This window comes from Vidua chalybeata, chromosome 13, assembly GCF_026979565.1.
Source record: "Vidua chalybeata isolate OUT-0048 chromosome 13, bVidCha1 merged haplotype, whole genome shotgun sequence".
Taxonomy (NCBI): Eukaryota; Metazoa; Chordata; class Aves; order Passeriformes; family Viduidae; genus Vidua; species Vidua chalybeata.
In genome coordinates this window covers 20,234,153-20,252,269 of record NC_071542.1, presented here as the reverse complement: position 1 = coordinate 20,252,269, position 18,117 = coordinate 20,234,153, and the positions used below count along the sequence as shown (strand labels likewise).

Sequence of the window (18,117 nt, the reverse complement as noted above, 5' to 3'; positions counted from 1 at the left end):
GGCTCTTTCCCTGCTCGTGATAAGATACGGGAAAGGCCTCAGGAAAGGGCTCTTTCTCCTCAGGCTCCCTCTCCTGTGTAAATATTCTGCGGAATGCTGCAAAGGGGATGAGGCTCAGCTGCAAGCGGTGTGGGCTGGAAACACTCCCCGGGCTGGCAGGCTGTGCTTGGCTGCTCCAGCGTTGGCTCCCAGAGAAACACACCCCGAGGAGGGGCAGAGCCCATCCCCTGGATGCAGGGAGGGCCGTGAGGGACCACGGCAGCTCAGCCCCACATGGAGGGCGGGCTCCATCCTACCTGGATCCACACGGGCTCCACGGTCGGCCCCGGAGAGGTGAGGTTCTCCCAGTTCCCTGTCCTCTTGTAGGTGAAGGTGGTCCCTGCCACCCTGTAGTCCCCGTTCCACTGGATGGTCCAGCCACCATTCAGGAAATACTTCTCCGGGTCCTCGCTCCGCAGCGCCAGGAAATTCCCGGCTTCGGCCACTTCTTCAATCCGGATCTCCCGGGCTCCCACGGGGATAATCCCAATGTCCACATAGCCTGGGAATGGAACCAAGCGCTGGTCTTGGTGGAGCCAGAGGTGTCTGAGACGATTTGGGTGGGTGCTGTGCCCCCTGGGTGCCAGCACCGTGCCAATCCTTACACCTCTGTAAGGCACCAGTGGGCACCAAGCCCTACCCTGCCCTGAGCCCACCTGAGCTCCCTGCTGCCTTATCCCCAAAAAATCGACCAGTTGGAATTAAACTCCCCTTCCAAAGGAGCAGCAGCAGCCCAGCTGTGCTGGAGCAGGCACGGCGTGCCCTGGGGACAGCAGGAGGTGCCCTTACCCAGCCCCTCGCTGTCCTCGAAGGTCTTGTGGACGGTGTGGCAGGTGGAGCCGTCCCCGTGGCAGACCCCGCAGCGATCCTCCACGGCGTGCGAGTCGATCTCGTAGTCACAGCCCACGTTCTGCAGGGGAGACAGCCCGTCAGCCCCACGCCAGCATCTCCCAGTCCCTCCCAGCACCGCCTGCATCGTCCCCGGGGGATTCACAGCACCCTGGCATGGCTTGGCTTGGAAGGGGCGTTAAAGACGATCCAGTTCCAGCCCCTTCCATGGGCAGGGACAGCTTCCCTGAGACCAGGGTGCTCCAAGGTAGCTGCAGGTTGCATCCATCCTGGCCTGGGCTGTGCTCTGGCTCCCTGAGGCCAGCACAGAGGCTGGCACAGCCCGTACCACTCACCCCACGGGAGCCAGCAGCGCTCTCCAAGCGGGGAATGGCAAAAGGAGCCAGCTCAGCATGAGAGGGCGGGGATGCTGAGCGCCCAAGGGTGGGTGCTGCCCCTCGGGTGCTTCCCAGGCCCGGGGTGTCCCTGGGTGCCCCCAGCCCCACCTTGCAGATGCCGTTGATGCAGACGTCGCGGCTGGCGTCGCCGTCGTAGCAGGGCGTCCCGTCCACCACCGCGTCCCGCAGCTTCTCCGCAAAGTACTCGTGCTCGGGCCGGCAGTGCAGCTCGCAGGGGTTAACTGGGAACAGGCACAGACTCAACCCCGGCGCCTCCGAAAGCACAAACCAGCCCCGCCGGCCCAGGGCAGTGTCAAATGCACAAATGCACAAAACGCAGCACGAGCGGGCTGCAAGCAAGGCTGCGACACCAGCGGCCAGCTCCGGCCGCTCCGGGGCCCTGCCCGAGCCTCTCCAGGTTTGAGGTCTCTGCCCTCCACTCACTGTTGTTGGGCACTGGCGTCCACTTGTAGAGCTTCCCTTTGTAGAGCATGGGGTTGAAGTGGCTGCACTGGAGCTGGCGGAAGGAGGGCTTGTCCGGGGGGCAGCGCCGCACGTTGCAGATCCGGAACCGCTTCCGCTCGCCCAGGCAGAACCGGCCCCCGTACTTGGGCCTGGGGTGGGGGGGAAACACCAGTCACACGGGCTAGGAGGGCACAGACCTCAGAGTCACAGAGCTGTGCAATGGTTTGGGCCGGAAGGGACCTTAAAGTCCACCCCTGTTCCACCCCCTGCCGTGGGCAGGGACACCTTCCACAGACCAGGCTGCTCCAAGCCCCGTCCAGCCTCCTGCGGCTGCTCTCTGGAGGAGCTGCTCTCCATCCCAGGGAGTCCTCCTGACTCTGCTCCTCTACTGCCCCGGGGAATGGCAAAGCTGACACTTTTCAGAGCAAGAGAGACTTGGCAAGCACAACAGTGCTTTTCTTAGGTGCCAGCAGAGCCTCACAACACGGCCACCATCTCCTGCCACGCTGCCTTTTCCTTTGGTCACACCACTGTCCATGGCCCATGGCCCAGTGACCTCATGAGAATTCCTTCTCCTGGGCACACTCTGCTGAAGAGAATGAAGCTAATGATTATTTTAGGGCTGTGTTTACACGCTCTGCCCTGAGGAATGGCTGTGGGAGGGGGGGATGCCCAGCACACATTTTCTCACTTCATCCCAAGGGCAAAGCTGAAGATTTACCTCCAGCGGCCAAAGCAAACAACTGCCCGGGAAATTCCCAGTGTTTGCTCTCCTGCCTGTCCACAGCTGTGTTTGGAACGCTCCACAAACCACCACAGCACCTCTGCCACAGAGTTTATGTCAAACATAAACCCAGGTGCTGATCAGACAGAGCACTTCCCTCTAGAGCCCAGCAGCACGTACCAAACTCACCCGAGGATGAGGATGGGCAGAACACGTCTGGAAGGGTCAGGAGCTCACTCCTGGGGCTGGCAGAGTGCCCCAGGCCATGGAAAAGCAACTCCCCTGGAACATCACTACAAAGCCCTTTTCCTCCCCATCCCAGGCTGTTCTGACACCAGGGCAAGCCGGGGGTTTTGGCTGAATCCAGCACAACAGGGATTTGGTGAGCAAGGGGACATCTGGGGAGCAGATGGGTCAGCAGAAATCCCAGGATGGAGATGGCTGCTCCTCCAGCAGTGCCCGGACACTTCCAGCCAGCACTGGCTGATGGAATGCAGCAGGGTGATAAACTGCAGCAGGATTTTTCAAAACAACTCTGAATCAGGCCCCAAGAATGCCTGGTTTGCTGCTCTGTCACTAAAGGGCAGTGGGTATGTTTAACATCTCCGAGCGTGGAGTCTCTGCCCTTTGTTTGAGTCACTCCAGGGCAGGGGATGGAACCAGTCCCTCCCAGCCCAAACCAGCCCGGCCTTCTGTGACTCCTCACTGGCGTCCTGGGGTCCGGGCAGCCCAGGCTCGGGGCTGGCTTACGTGGGGTGGCTGCAGTGCCTCTCAGCACTCTGCACTCCTGCTCCACAGCTGCGGGAGCAGGAGGCCCAGGAGCTCCAGGAGCTCCAGCCGCCGTCGATGGGCTCGGGCCGGAAGCCCACGGGAACGCACTCGCCGTTGAAGCACCACTGCAGGGACAGGAGGAGAACACCAGGTTAAGGCTGGGGAGCACTGAGGCCCAGCACACGGATTGTCCCCTGGAAATCCCTGCTTTGCTCCCATGGAGGGGTCAGCTGGGCTCTGCCACAGCCTGGAGCTGCTCAAGCCATGGGAAACTCAGAGGTGTTGGGTTGTTTGAGGATTTGAGGGAGGCAACAAACCCAAAGCTCCACGGAGACCCCTCAGCAAGGGGATCCACAGCCCCCAGAGGGGCTCAGAGGCGCCTCCCCAGCAGTGGGAAACATCCCAGGGAGGAGCATCCACCATGGCAGCAGAACCTTGTGCTCTCCTGCCATTAGCTGGGTCATTAAGTGCGGGTTTCACCTTCCCAGGTGATTCAAGTGATCCCAGGTGAGTCACCTTCCCCGAGGGCAGTCCCTGCTGGGGGCAGCGGGTGTTTGGGCAGAGCAAGGGCAGTGGGATGAGCCCAGCCCTGCGCTGACCCTGCAGAGCCCCTGTGGGTGCAGGAGCAGGGCTCCCCGAGGCCATGGAGGGCTGTCCCCCCCTTACCTTGCTCTCCCCGCAGGCCGTGCCGTCCACAGCCGCGTCCAGCTTGGAGTGACACGTGTTCCCCACCGTGCACCACAGCGTGCTGCAGACACTCTGTGGGAAGAGAGGGACACGGGTCCTGCCTGGCACAGGGCCCTCCCTGGGCTACAGAGCCCTCCCTGGGCCACAGAGCCCTCCCTGGGGCACAGAGCCCTCCCTGGGGCACAGAGCCCTCCCTTGGGCATGGAGCCCTCCCTGAGGCACAGATCCGTCCCTGCGGCACAGATCAGATCTATCCTTTGGGCACAGATCCATCCCTTGGGCACGGATCAGATCTATCCTTTGGGTACAGATCAGATCCATCCCTCGGGCACAGATCCATCCCTGGGGCACGGATCAGATCCATCCTTTGGGCACAGATCCATCCCTGGGGCACGGATCAGATCTATCCTTTGGGCACAGATCCATCCCTGGGGCACGGATCAGATCCATCCCTGGGGCACGGATCAGATCCATCCTTTGGGCACAGATCCATCCCTGGGGCACGGATCAGATCCATCCTTTGGGCACAGATCCATCCCTGGGGCACGGATCAGATCCATCCTTTGGGCACAGATCCATCCCTGGGGCACGGATCAGATCCATCCCTGGGGCACGGATCAGATCCATCCCTTGGGCACAGATCCATCCCTTGGGCACAGATCCATCCTTTGGGCACAGATCAGATCTATCCTTTGGGCACAGATCCATCCCTGGGGCACGGATCAGATCTATCCTTTGGGTACAGATCAGATCCATCCCTTGGGCACAGATCCATCCCTGGGGCACAGATCAGATCCATCCTTTGGGCACAGATCTATCCCTGGGGCACGGATCAGATCTATCCTTTGGGCACAGATCAGATCCATCCCTGGGGCACGGATCAGATCTATCCTTTGGGCACAGATCCATCCTTTGGGCACAGATCCATCCCTGGGGCACAGATCAGATCCCTCCCTCGGGCAGGGTGGGCGCAGCCCCAGCAAAGCCCCCCCAGAGTCCCCCCTGCCCGCCAGGCCGTGGGCAATGTCCACGTCCTTACGTCCATGTCGTCGCAGAAGGTGGAGTGGGGGCCGTACTGCAGCCGGCACTGGTGGCCCACGTCGTACAGGACGCCCGGGGGCACCAGGGGAAAGTCCAGCAGCTCCCGGGCTGGGGGGTCATCCAGGCACAGCCCCCAGCCCCGGCTGCAAGAGAGAGGCCACAGCAGAGTCACCCCGGTGTCCCACACCTCCGGCAGGAGCCGGGAGCAGCGGCTGGAGCGTGCCCCGGGATGAGCCACCAGCATTTCCCCCCAACACGGCCCCGGCTCTGCGGTCCCTGGAGCTGCTCCGGTGTGGAGGGCACCTCTGGGGACCTTTCTGGGGTGGAAGCCCCCCAGAGTGATCCCCCCATGTCCCCCCGGCGTGGCAGGACACGGGGAAGGTGAAGGGACAAAGACAGGAGGGGCAGCAGCCATGTGGAGCCACAAGCTGCAGAACTGTCCCCGCAGACCTGCTAACGGGAGTAAAGGAATTTAGGAGGAATAAAGAGGAAATAAAGAGGCTGGCCAGCAGCCGGACGTGCCCGCTGCCGTGCCCAGAGCAGGCTGGACAGGATTGCTTTGGGGCAGGGGTGGGAGCGGAGGCGGGCGGTGCCCCCTCTGCTCCAGCCGCTTCTGCTGCGACACCTCCCAAACGCAGCCGGGGTTGTCCCCAGCTCAGCCCGCGGTGTTATTCCAACAAACTCTGAAACACGTTTGGAAACAAATGTTTCCAGCAAGGCCGAGCCTCTGGCAAGGCTGTGGGGGCGGATCAGATTACTCGGGTTTGTTGTGATTGGGAACGGCTCGGAATTCCCGTGCAGTAAGATTCCTTTTTAACCCAAACCAGCCGCACGGAAACAGGGCTGGAAGCAGCAGAGCTGCTGCTTTGGGGTGCTGGCAGTGCCAGGGGTGATGCCCAGCAGAGCCAGCACCCCCTCCTGCCTTTCCCATCCCACCACTGAGTTCCACACTGGACACCTGCAGACGGCTCCCTTGGCTGGAGACACCCCCCTGAACTCCCATGCTCCTCACTGGAATATATTTGTATTTCCCTATGAGAAAAACCAGGAAACGGATTGCTTTCAGCAGCCCAGGGGCTCAAAAATCTCAGTTTTCCAAAGTGCCACCAGCAGGAGCATCCTGCTGCTCCCAGCCCAGCGGGAAGGGCAGGACCCCTGTGGGTGATGTGGGGCTGAGCTGGGATGGATGGGGCATGGGTTGGGCAGCTGGACACAGGGTCCTGACACAGGGTCCTGTGTGCCTGACACAGGCACACTGCATGGCACCTCCCCACGTATTTCCACAGAACCCTGGAATGGCTTGGGTTGGGAGGAGCCTTAAAGCTCATCCCATTCTGTACACTTGGAGCGTTTTCTCCAAAAGCAGAAGGTGTCCTTACTGGAAGAAGTCCAGGCTCAAGCACCTCATCCTGGATGAGCCCCAGGTGTGACACTCGTGCTGCTCTGGACTCTGCCTGTTTGGGTCCCAGCACGGGACCCCACAGGTCCCCCTACACTGTCCCCAGCCTCCTGCTCCTCTGAGCTGCTTGGGGCCCTCCCTGCCCTGCCCCAGCTCACAGAGGGCTCTCTGTGCAGTCTGGGGGTGACTGGGATCTGCCTCAGCTTTCCAGCTTTTCCAGAACCTATTTCTCTGTTAAATATTTTACAGTCATTCTCCTGGTCTGTTCAATTGGCCAGAACACATCTCCAAGCAGGGAAAAATTGGCCTGAGTTTCCCTCTGGCTTCCAGGGATCTGCAGTAAATCCCAGTCCACAGGGAAAGATGCAGGGGCCTGCACTGCTCTGCCTGTTCCAGCCCGTTCCTTAACAAGCTGGAGGATGGAGTGGATGGAACAATGATTAAATCCCCATCTGTGAGCAGCCTGAGAGGATCTGCAGATACATTTGCGAGCGGGATTAAAATTCCAAAAGCTCCCAGAGAACTGGAGGAAGGGTCCAAGAAGAATTCAACAAAAACAAAGGCAGAGCTTGGAGCTTGGGAAGGATCAGCTGCACAGCCCTGGAGCTGGTGGGGCTGGCAGAGGGGTGGCACGGGCAGGGCAAGGGCAGCAGGCCCTGGCAAGAGGAGGATGATGGAAGAAGAGCTCCAGCACTGTGGAAAGAGGCTGAAAATCTGGTTGTGTGACGTAGAGCAAAGACTGAAGGGTCCCTCCAGCACCGGAGCATCAGCAGGCACCCTGTGCCAGCACCCTACGCTGGCCTGAGCCAGGGGACACCTTCCCTGGGGACAGGCTGCCACAGCAGGGACAGGAGCTCTCCCAGTGTCCCCTCGTGCCCTGACTGAAGCCCCAGCTGCAGCCAGCACTGACTGCAGTGCCGGGGCCGTGCTGCTGCCGGGAATCACTTTCAGATGCCCCACCACTCGGCAGTGCTTGTGAAATAATAATTACCTTGTGTAAATAACAACGCTCATCATCCGGGAGCGCGGCTTTTCCGAACGTGAGCTCCGTTCCAAGCACGCCCAGCAAGCCCAGGTCAGCAGGGTCCCGTTTCCTGGCTCCCTCCCTCCCGTTCTCCTGCCAACACCCCGTTACAACACGGGCTGGCCCTGGGCTGGTCCTGGCCCCGGGGTGTCACAGCCGGTGACAGGCGCCTGCCGGGCCCTGCGCCGCTCCCAAGGAAGAGCTGCTCCTCCCGGGGGAGCAAAGAGACCCAAACCCCAGCAGAGGAGCTTCCAGCTGCTCTGTCTCCCCATCACAGCTCGCAGCAGCCCGGGGTCATCACGAGCAGGAAATTCTTCATCCCCAAGTGAAGGTTAAAAGCAGAGGGCCAAGAGCGCTGCGGATGCGGGAAAGCTCCGTTCCTCTGAAAGCCATAAATCAGCAGTAATTCCCCCTGCACGGGGCCAGTCCACATGTCCCAGCTGGGATTTGGGAGCGGAGCCTGGCCCTGGCAGCCTCCCCTGGCCCAGCTCTCCCCTTGCTGCTCCTCACTGCTTTCAAACCTTCCTGCAGCAAGGGGGAAAATGTTCCTCCAGTGCAAGCCACTGGCTGACAAACCAAACTCCAGGCTGGGCTCCTTGGAACTTCCTAACAACAGGCTGAAAAATCAGCCACGGGTGCTAAAAATAAACAAAGGCAGGGAAGAATTTGGCTGGGTCTGGTTTGCCCGTGACAGGCAGAGAGAATCGAAGAGATTCTGCAGAACCTGCAGAGAGCACTCAGGGAAAACACTCCGGTTTTATCTGTGCAACCACAGCCCCTGTGCTCCCTCCCAAAAGCTCCTGACCCCCCCTTCACAGCACAGGGAGGATCCATGGAATCGTGGGATGGTTTGGTGGAAAGGGACCTCAAAGCCCATCTCATCCCACCCCTGCCATGGACAGGGACATCTCCCACTACCCCAGGCTGCTCCAAGCCTTGGACACTCCCAGAGATGGGGCAGCCACAGCTGCTCTGGGCAAAGACCCCCAACACTCTTAGGGAGATATCTCAGAGATAAGAGCCCCCCCACGCCTGGGCCCCCACCCCCCAGCCCCATCAGTGAGGAGGAAGAGGAGGGAGCACTCACTCGAGGAAGCGTGTGATGTACTCGCGGCTGCAGCGGGACCAGGTGAGTGGGGACGTGTCATACAGGAGCTGTGGAGACATGATGAAAGGTCTTTTCCCAACTGGCTCACAGTCATTGCTGCTTCCATCATGCTGAATCCCAAAACTGTGTAAGAGCACAGCCCACGGAGGGGAGGTGAGCCACGACCACCACAGCCGCCACCGCCACCGCTCCCGGCCCCGCTCCCGGCACGGGCGCAGGGACCTGCCCTGGGGACGTGCTACTGACAGCCCTGAGCTCTGTCCCCTGCTTTCACTGCAGCTTTCCCACTGAAAACTCAGGAATATTCAACAAGATCACGCTGGTGGGTGCTTTCCCACACGCGGATGTCTATGGGGAGCTGCAATGTTCCAGTGATCTTGTCAAAGTTTGACTGAAACTGGGGCAAGCAAAATTCTGTCGCTGATATTACAGACAGATCCTTCTTTAAAACTTCTCAGTGGGCAGCCCCTGCTCCAAAACCTTCCCACACCACCCCAGGACAATGCACAAGTGCAATTTCTCCAGGTTGCCTTGGAATATGTGGTTCTCACTAAACCTGGGACAACCCAAAACTTAGCTCTGGAATGAAACCCTCGGGGAGCAAGGGAGTGTTTGCACCCGTGAGGAGCCACCTGGGAACCATCTCCCAACTTCCCCCCGTGCCTTCTCCAGCCCCAGGGTGCACGCAGAGAACAGGAGGAGGAGGAGGAAGAGGGTGGTACCTGTGTCCCAGCTCGTGGGCCACGGTGAAGGCGAGGGGCAGCCCCGTGTCCTCGTTGATGTTGCAGCTCCGGTGGGGCTGGCACATCCCGGCCACGTGGGACAGCCCCAAGGTCTCACAGGGCCTGTTCATGGCAGCACAGATGTCCTTCCTTGGCCGAGGGGACGAGGACACACGGACAGACAGACAGACACAGAGCAGAGAGGGCGTTGGAAGGCGGCAGGACCCGGCACACGGACAGCGGCCAAACAGGAGTGAGAGCAGAGACATCCAGCATCCTTCCACAGGGGAAGCACTTCTGACCTTCCCTTTCCCCTTTCCTCTCCCAGTATCCCCAGCTCACTATTAAGCCTGATTAATGGGAGCTGCTGGCCAGGCTGGCTGCGTTTATTCCGTTGTGTAAATAAAGCTGATGCTGGGGATAATCAAGCAATGTTTGGGGGAAGCACATCCCAGAGGTGCCGTGGTTTTCCAGCTCCAGCCACCCAGGAAGAAAGGCTCCACTGAAGTACAAGGCCTGAAGTGCCTCATTTCTGCTACAAAGCAACCTCCCAGGGAAGATAAAGCTGCTGTGGGCTGTGAATCATCACCCAAACCACCACAACATCCAGCTCACGGCAGCCTGAAAGCCTCAAACCAGGCTTTGACTGCAAGGTACACAAACTTGGCCAGAGGCAGGAATTCCTGCCAGCTCAGTGGGAGGTCAGGGGCTTCCCAGAGGCTGCTCTGCCAAGCCCAGCCTCTGAGGGAAAAAGGAGAGTTAATCCTGTGTACAGCTCCTGGATCCAGCCCTTCTGGGGCTTGGCAACAGGGCCACGGTGAAAAAACCTGGTTTGGGAACCTCAGCTGGGAGCTGTGTCCAGGTTTAAACCTGAGATCTGAGACCAATCCATGGCATCACAGACTCATGGAATGCTTCGGGTTGGAAGGGATCCTAAAGATCATCTAATTCCATGGGCAGGGACACCTCCCACAGCAGCTCCAGCCACCGGGAAATATCCCCAGATTTCACATTACAGATCTGACATGCAGGTGTCCAGGCAGGGAGAGCGAGATTTCAACAGCTCCCAGGAGCTGCTCCCCTGGCTGCCCCCACCCCCAGCCAGGTGAGATTTGAGCTGCCACAGCCCCAGAGCTGCGTGTGGGCCCCACACCTGGTGAGCAGCACGGCCACGTCGTGGTGCAGGGGGTGGGAGTCTCCCTTCACGTTGATGTTCTTCTGCCACTTGCAGAAGCTTTTCAAGGTGTTGTCTGCGTGGTGGGAGATCTTCAGGTCCTCCTGCCAACATAAAGGGAGATCTCTGTTTGGATTTTGGGATGGGGAGGGGAGAGGTCTGACCCCAGACACATCAGAGTGGGACTGGGAGTGAGTGCCATCCAGATGGAATTGCTCCATGTTCACAGCTTGTAGGCTGGGTGGGAAGACAACCCTTTTCCTGCTTTCTTTTCATCTGTGATTCAACCAAAACATTAAATCATCCAGTAAGAGGGGTTAAGAAGCACTGCAGGAAAACCCCGTGGCTGTGGAGACCCTGAGTGGCCTCAGGCCCCCCAGAGCCACCAGGGCAGCTTGGACACGACCACCCCAGTGACCCAGAGCCCTCTGCCAGCTCACTGGCACGGTGTCACCACAAACCACCCCAAAAGCAGGCTCTGCAGCTCCTCTGCCCACACCAGCCAAGACGAGGAGGCAAAGGCGGGCACCGGGGTTTCTCCCACACACACTCGGGCAGGCCACGGGGCCAGCCCAGGAGGGAGCCTGCTTGCCAGCCCAGCCCAGCCTGGCTGCCGGGGCTCAGCCCCGCTCTGGGCCTCACCTCCTCGTGCTCCAGCAGGATCAGCCGCACTATGGCGATGTTGATGGGGTTCCCGATGCTGGCGTGGTGGAACAGCCCCGCCACCTGCAGTGGGACACCACGGGGACACGGCTGGGGACACGGGGCAGCCAGGACAGCGCTGCTGCCACCTCCAGCTGCAGCAGCTCCTGCAGGGGAAGCTGCTGCAGGCTGTTGACAGCATCTCAGGAATTCCCCACGTGGGAGACAAGAGCAGACACGGGCCTGGAGCGAGGCCTGCCATGAAATCCTTGTACACTCGATGTGATCTGTGCAGACACTGGTGGAACTCAGCCAGAAACGCCCGGGGAACCCCTCTGCTCCCACTCCTATTGGACCTGTTTAACATCTCAAAGGAGTTCGGTGCTCTCTGGGTGCCAGAAATCCCGGGATGTTACCTGAGGCCCTCTGCCCCATCCCACCTTTTCCTGCCATCGACCAAAGCTTTCCTCCGGAATGGCAAGAGGTGCCACCCCGGCAGCAGCAGAGGGACAGACTGAGCCACCTCCTTGTCTGCTTGCAGCACAGCACAGCCCCCAGGCTGCCAGTGGAGACCCCCACAGCCTGGCTGTCCTTCCCTCAGCCGTCCTGTCCGGCACCTCCAGGGGAGGCCATGTCCCCTGTCCCCATGGCCCCAGGGCAGGTGGCCCTGCCCGTGCCAGGGGGCACCTGGATGGGCTCTGGGTGCCCTGCCCGTGCCAGGGGGCACCTGGATGGGCTCTGGGTGCCCTGCCTGTGCCAGGGGGCATCTGGATGGGCTCTGGGTGCCCTGCCCGTGCCAGGGGGCACCTGGATGGGCTCTGGGTGCCCTGCCCAGGTGGCCCTGCCCGTGCCAGGGGGCACCTGGATGGGCTCTGGGTGCCCTGCCCGTGCCAGAGGGTACCTGGATGGGCTCTGGGTGCCCTGCCCGTGCCAGGGGGTACCTGGATGGGCTCTGGGTGCCCTGCCCGTGCCAGGGGGCATCTGGATGGGCTCTGGGTGCCCTGCCCAGGTGGCCCTGCCCGTGCCAGGGGGCATCTGGATGGGCTCTGGGTGCCTCCCAGCCCCAGGGAAGCAGCCCAGGGCTCCGAGCTCCCGTGGTCCAGCCCTGCAGGGCCCAGCACTCACCATGTTCATGACGGTCAGCACGTACTTCTCGATGTTGGCACTACCATGGAACTCCACCATCTTGGTGTCTGCCACCACCAGCGTCTCCACCCACTTCTCCCTGCTGATGGAGCGCTGCCTGATCCTTCTCCTCCTGCGCTGCTTCTGCTCCCACCTCTCCCTGCGCCTCTCAGACCGCTCCAGGCTTTCCTGAGACTCTGAGGGATTTAAGGGGAAAAAGGAGTTTGGTTTTTTTTTTTCCTTGATCAAATGCCTGCAAGTTTAATGTCTTCTTTTTTTTTTTAATTCAAAGGAATCACCTTTGATGTGGAGAAGGCTCCCTCTTAGAGCCACAAGTCAATAACTCCATGTGAGTTTTGCTGTGCTCTGTTCCAAAGGACTCTGAGCTCAGCCTGCTGCACATGAGCAGGACACAAAAAAAAAAAAAAAAAAAATAGAGCATTTGAAGGAATTTCTTTGACCAGAACAAGGTTTGCAATATTCCTCAAGGAACAGGGAGCCTTCCAAAGCCGAATCTTAGCATTTGTACTGACACAGGAATTTGTAGACAGCGCTGCAGAGATGCTTGAGAAACAACCTGAGAAAAAACCCCGGAGAGGAGAGGAGAGGAGAGGAGAGGAGAGGAGAGAGGAGAGGAGAGGAGAGGAGAGGAGAGGAGAGGAGAGGAGAGGAGAGGAGAGGAGAGGAGAGGAGAGGAGAGGAGAGGAGAGGAGAGGAGAGGAGAGGAGAGGAGAGAGGAGAGGAGAGGAGAGGAGAGGAGAGGAGAGGAGAGGAGAGGAGAGGAGAGGAGAGGAGAGGAGAGGAGAGGGCTCTGCTCCTTCCCAAGGGAAACAAGGGGAATGTTGGCTGGGATCCGGAGGCGGGGGAGAGCTCAGCGCTCCTCACACACTCCAGCCAGTGGGAATTCTGCAGCGGGGACTTTTCCTGTGACACGGCTCCCAGAGCAAGGTCAGGGTCAGCCCCGAGCTGGGTGAAGGCTTTACAAACCTCATCCCACACAGTGGGAATCGCTTTCGTGGCTCCGGAGGGCTCAGCCTCACTTCCCTAACAATGGGCTCCTACATTTCCTGGACTGCACCGAGCGTGTGCTGTGCAAGGGCGTTTCATGCCCAGCCTGGGAGACCCCAGCACCTCCTGATGAGCTGCTAATACCACTGTGACAGTTTCATGGCAGCAGCTTCCTTGGAGCTCATTGTGCCCTTGGCTGCTGAGCTCCCAGCCGGGAGGTGAGGCTGCTGCAGAGCTGGGGGTGCCCGGGGGGGCTCCTGGAACATTTCCCCTTGGATGATCCCTGTCAAACACCACCCAGCTGTGCACACGGGCAGCCCTGGGCATTGACAGCAGCTAAGCAGCACCAGCAGCACCTGCCTGTCGTGGGCACAGCAAAGAGCAACACGGCAGAGCTCAGCGAGAGGATGGCAGCCACCGAAATCCTACAGACTTTGGGATTCCCCTCCAGGGCAGGCACAGAGGAGATCCACATGAATTACACACAGACCATGCTATACCCAGAGAAATTAATTTTCGAGAATAGGCTTCAAAGTCCAGAATGGACTCGAGTCAAGAACAGACTTCAAAGCCTATTAGAAGCCATTATTACCACAGATTAAATAATTAATTTAGACTATCAGAAGAATGCCTGAAGATAACCCTGTTACAGGAGTGAACCCCAGTTTGTGAAAGCAGAGAGCTCCAGAAAACGTGCAGCACATAATGCACTGCAGCTTCATCAGGGAGCAAAGTGCCCGTGAGCTTCTGGGAGTGCACTGAATTCCTCAGCACGTGAAATGCTGGATTTGGGAGTTCATCCAACAGGGAAGGACCCACATGCACTCTGCCCACAGTGGGAACTCCCGGGGCAGCCACCGAGTTCCACTCCCAAAGTCCAACGCCCTGGCAGGTCAAACCCAAAGTTTTTTGTGGAAATGAAAGCAAAAGCTCTGTCTCCACATCACCCCCCTGGCTGCAGCAGGGCTGGGAGCAGGAGATGAGCCCAGAGGCCTGAGGTGCAGCACCCCTTGGGTCACCGGTGGCACAGAGGAAGGGACAGTACCTCGCACGCCGCAGGACTCCCGCGGGGCCGGGGGTCTCCTGCCCTGCTCAGCCCTGTCCTTGGGCACCTGGCGCTTGTAGATCCTGTGGGGCTGTGCTGCTCCCTCCTGCCGGGGGCTGCCGGACACGGGCTCGATGAAATAGTCCTCGTTCATGAGCTGAAACACGCCTTTCTGCCAGGGAGACACAAAGTGCCACCGTGAGGCCACCTGCAGCCCCGCTCACCCCGAGGAACCTGGCACTGGGAGTGATCACAGGACCGTGGAATGGTTGGGGTGGAGAGGGACCTTAAAGCCCGTCCAGAGCCACCCCTGCCCTGGCAGGGACACCTCCCACTGTCCCAGGCTGCTCCCAGCCCCAGAGTCCAACCTGGCCTGGGACACTGACAGGGATCCAGGGGCAGCCCCAGCTGCTCTGGGAATTCCAGCCCAGCCTCCCAGGGAAGGACTCTCCCCAGTATCCCATTTACTCCTGCCCTCTGGCAGTGGGAAGCCATGGAGGATCCCATGGAGTTGTGCTTCCTCCAAAGCGCGGGACACGAGCACGAGCTCTGCGCCACCAGGTACGTGGGACCATTTCTGCACACCCACAGGAGGTTCTAAACCCTTTTCCCCCAAAATGTAACTCCTCCAGGTCACTGCTGCCTCAGGAAATGCCGACAGCGGAGCTGAGGAAACAGCGAGCAGCTGCACTGCTGCCCAGGAGCTGTGCTCTCACAACACCACGTTCCCAGGTGTGCTCCTCACAATCCCATTCGTGTAGCAGCCGGCAGAGAATTGCTCTTTTTGGGAATTTGGACACAAACAAGTAAACCCAGCCCTGGAGTGTTCCCAGACCTCTGCAATCCATGGGAAATTTACAGTCAGCTCGTCCGTGGCTGCACCAGACCTGCGTGGGGAGATGCTGACTCTGCCGCTGCTGGGAATTTTGGTGTCGCTTCTGGCAGGAAAAAGGGTTCCACCCAGCTGCTGCCGCTCCCGCAGGGACTAGGGCTCCGCGTGGAGGGGGCTGTACTCACCAGGCCATCGCAGGTGCTGAGGGCAGCCAGCCCGCCCTGCGGCGCCCGGCCCCGCACCTCCCCGATCATGTGGCACGAGTTGTAGGAGCGAGGCTGGATCTTGGCGCCGGCGATGCCCCCGAAACGCCTCTCGCTGACAAACCCCGGAGCCAGGAGGTGCCTGTTGAGGCTCAGGTTGAATTTCAGGGGCTGCCCTCTGTACTGCAGCTCGTAGAAGGCGGGAAGCTTGCTCCTGGAGGCCGGAGACCTCCGGTGAAGGGCCCGGTGGGACAAGTCGTAGGACAGGAAGGATCCGCTCTCGTCGACCTTGATGGGATGGACGATGTCGCTGCCGGAGCGCGGCTCTGGGGAGAGGGGGTGCGGAGGTTACCTGCGGGGTTCTTCACCTTTCCTCTCACACCCCTTCCCCCCGCTGGACTCCCGCGGCGGCGGGGACCGGGACACAGCTGGATGTGCCCGCTGGGACGGCACGGAGCAGGGGAGGCAGGGCCAGCGCTGGGGTTTGCCGGGGGACAGCGTTAAGGTCAGGGTTAGGGCCGGCCGGGCGAGGGGGAGTCAGGCGGCTCCGGAGCCCGGCCCTGCCCCGGCTTGCCTCTGTTAACTCCCGCTGTAAGTTAAAAAAAAAAACAAAACACCGAACAAACAACGAAAATCTCCCCAGAAATGGAATCCCCGCTTTGAGGCGGTGTTGGGACACGCCGTCTCTACGGGCACGGAGCGCCCCGGAGCCTCCCCAGGCGGGCTCAGCGCGGGCAGCCGGGAGGGGACCGGGGCTGCCGGCTCCGACCGTGCCCAGCCCGGGGGGCGAGCGCGGCAGCGGCGGGGGCACCGGGCTGTCCGGCTCGGCCCCGCCGAGCGCCCCGCGGGCATCCCGCGGACACCCGGCGCTCACTGCCGCGGGCATCCCGCGCGCATCCCGCGGACACCCGGCGCTCCTCCCGCGGACAATCCCGCGGACACACGGCGCTCACTGCCGCGGGCATCCCGCGGACAATCCCGCGGACAATCCCGCGGACACCCGGCGCTCCTCCCGCTCATCCCCGCGGACAATCCCGCGGACGCCCGGCGCTCCTCCCGCTCATCCCCGCAGACAGTCCCGCGGACAATCCCGCAACAATTCCACGGACACCCGGCGCTCCTCCCGCTCATCCCCGCGGACAATCCCGCGGACAATCCCGCGGACAATCCCGCGGACACCCGGCGCTCCTCCCGCTCATCCCCGCGGACAATCCCGCGGACAATCCCGCAACAATTCCACGGACACCCGGCGCTCCTCCCGCTCATCCCCGCGGACAATCCCGCGGACGCCCGGCGCTCCGCGGACATTCCGCCCTCATCCCGCGGACCCCCCGCGCGTCCCTCCCGCCGTGCTGTCCCCGCCGTGCTGTCCCCCCGGACCTGTCCCCGCCGTGCCCCCGCCCGCGGCCAGCGCCAGCGCGGCGGCGAGGGGGACGAGGGGCAGGAGCGGGCGCAGCGCGGCCGGGGCCGCCATGGCTGCGGCGGGCTGGGGGCTCCGCGGGGCGGGGCCAGGCACAACAGGGGGCGGGGATATGCATAATAGATGGGCGGGGTTGTGCATATCAGATGGGAGGAGTTGTGTGGCTCAGTGGGCGGGGTTATGCACATAAGGGGCGGGGCTGTACTGATACCTTAAGTTTCAGCTTTCCTATTTTCCAGATTCTGTACCGCACTGGTGTGTAACTCTGAACTCCACACAGAGTGTCAGCAGCTCTCCTCACAGCTCAGTCACACACAGCAACCCTTCTCCAGCCCCAGAACCACGGACACCGCTGCAGCTTCAGCCCCAAAAAATGCAAACAGCAAATTAAGGAGAGCAACCTGGCAGGATGGGACTGCACAACCTGGAGCTGCAATTGGACGATGAACCCCAATATGGAAATGGACCAAAACTTACAAAACTCATGACCTGGAATCCAGCTTGGGTGTAGCCACGGCCGGGCTCTTGTCCCACCCAAGCTGTACCCGTGGAGGGATTCAATAAATCCATGTTTATTCCTTTAGCTCTGCCCAGCTCTGTTCCAGGGAGCCTCTCAAGGCATCAATGCACATCGGATGGGCGGGGTTATGCACATTAAGGGCGGGGTTATGTATATCAGGAGCGGGATTATGTACATCAAGGGCGGGCTTGTCCATTAAGGGCGGGGCTATGCACATTAAGGGGCGGGGTTTATAGTACGCGTTGCCGGCGTGGCCCATGGCGCCCCCTGGCGCTCCCTTTCTGCTTTGCTTCGTCTGCCCCGCCTTGAAGACCGCGATAAAAAAATCACAGAAATTCAGCGAATTTTCGGTCAGAAATTAAAAACGGTCCTTGGCTGATGCCGCCATGCCCCCCCTCTCCTCTAGCCGGGGCTGCCCGTCCCTACCTCCTTTTATTTTCTCTCAGGTTGAAGCGCACCGGCAGCAAACACCCGGGATTACTCGTCTCTATTAATTACCCCCTCGGGGGCTGCTCGCGGCTCCGCGATCCCACAGCTTTCCCGGGACGGCCGCACCTCCGGTGGCTGCGCACCTGCCGGGCCGATGGGACGGCGTTTGGGACGATGTTTAATTAGGCGAGAATGTTAATTATGCCGATCAGCCGGGGCGCGCGCCCTCTGGCGGCCGGAGCTGGGAACGCCCGCAGCCGGCGGGGCCGGTGCCGACAGCTGCGGCCGCAGCGCTGTGAGCATGGCGCCCGGCTAGCTCAGTCGGTAGAGCATGGGACTCTTAATCCCAGGGTCGTGGGTTCGAGCCCCACGTTGGGCGAGTTACACTTTTCCTGTTCTTTTCTTGGTTTTTATCAATTTTTTTTTTTCCCCAGCCCCAGTCCGGCTCCTCAGGGCGCGGGCAGCCGGCGCTCGGCAGCCAAGGCGGCCCCGCACGCCGGGCGGAGCGCGGCG

General features: G+C 60.7%; 1 protein-coding gene and 1 non-coding gene across 2 annotated transcripts in view; one reads left to right on the top strand and one right to left on the bottom strand.

Annotated features, from left to right (window-relative positions):
* Nucleotides 1-16,709, bottom strand: part of ADAMTS7 (ADAM metallopeptidase with thrombospondin type 1 motif 7) — a 35,795-nt gene extending 19,086 nt beyond the window's left edge. Inside the window, exons 1-15 of the mRNA XM_053954989.1 lie at nt 16,616-16,709; nt 15,218-15,561; nt 14,201-14,372; nt 12,148-12,344; nt 11,023-11,106; nt 10,360-10,484; nt 9,207-9,356; nt 8,464-8,607; nt 4,952-5,096; nt 3,892-3,984; nt 3,205-3,350; nt 1,710-1,879; nt 1,374-1,507; nt 829-949; nt 297-541 (exon numbers count right to left, since the gene is read on the bottom strand). Of these exons, the coding sequence (XP_053810964.1) occupies nt 297-541; nt 829-949; nt 1,374-1,507; nt 1,710-1,879; nt 3,205-3,350; nt 3,892-3,984; nt 4,952-5,096; nt 8,464-8,607; nt 9,207-9,356; nt 10,360-10,484; nt 11,023-11,106; nt 12,148-12,344; nt 14,201-14,372; nt 15,218-15,561; nt 16,616-16,709 (2,364 nt within the window). The remainder of the gene's footprint in view (nt 1-296; nt 542-828; nt 950-1,373; nt 1,508-1,709; nt 1,880-3,204; nt 3,351-3,891; nt 3,985-4,951; nt 5,097-8,463; nt 8,608-9,206; nt 9,357-10,359; nt 10,485-11,022; nt 11,107-12,147; nt 12,345-14,200; nt 14,373-15,217; nt 15,562-16,615) is intronic.
* Nucleotides 16,710-17,910: 1,201 nt separating this feature from the next.
* On the top strand, nt 17,911-17,983 carry TRNAK-CUU (transfer RNA lysine (anticodon CUU)). Its single transcript has one exon. It is a non-coding gene; the product is annotated as a tRNA-Lys (tRNA).
* The last annotated feature ends 134 nt before the right edge of the window (nt 17,984-18,117 follow it).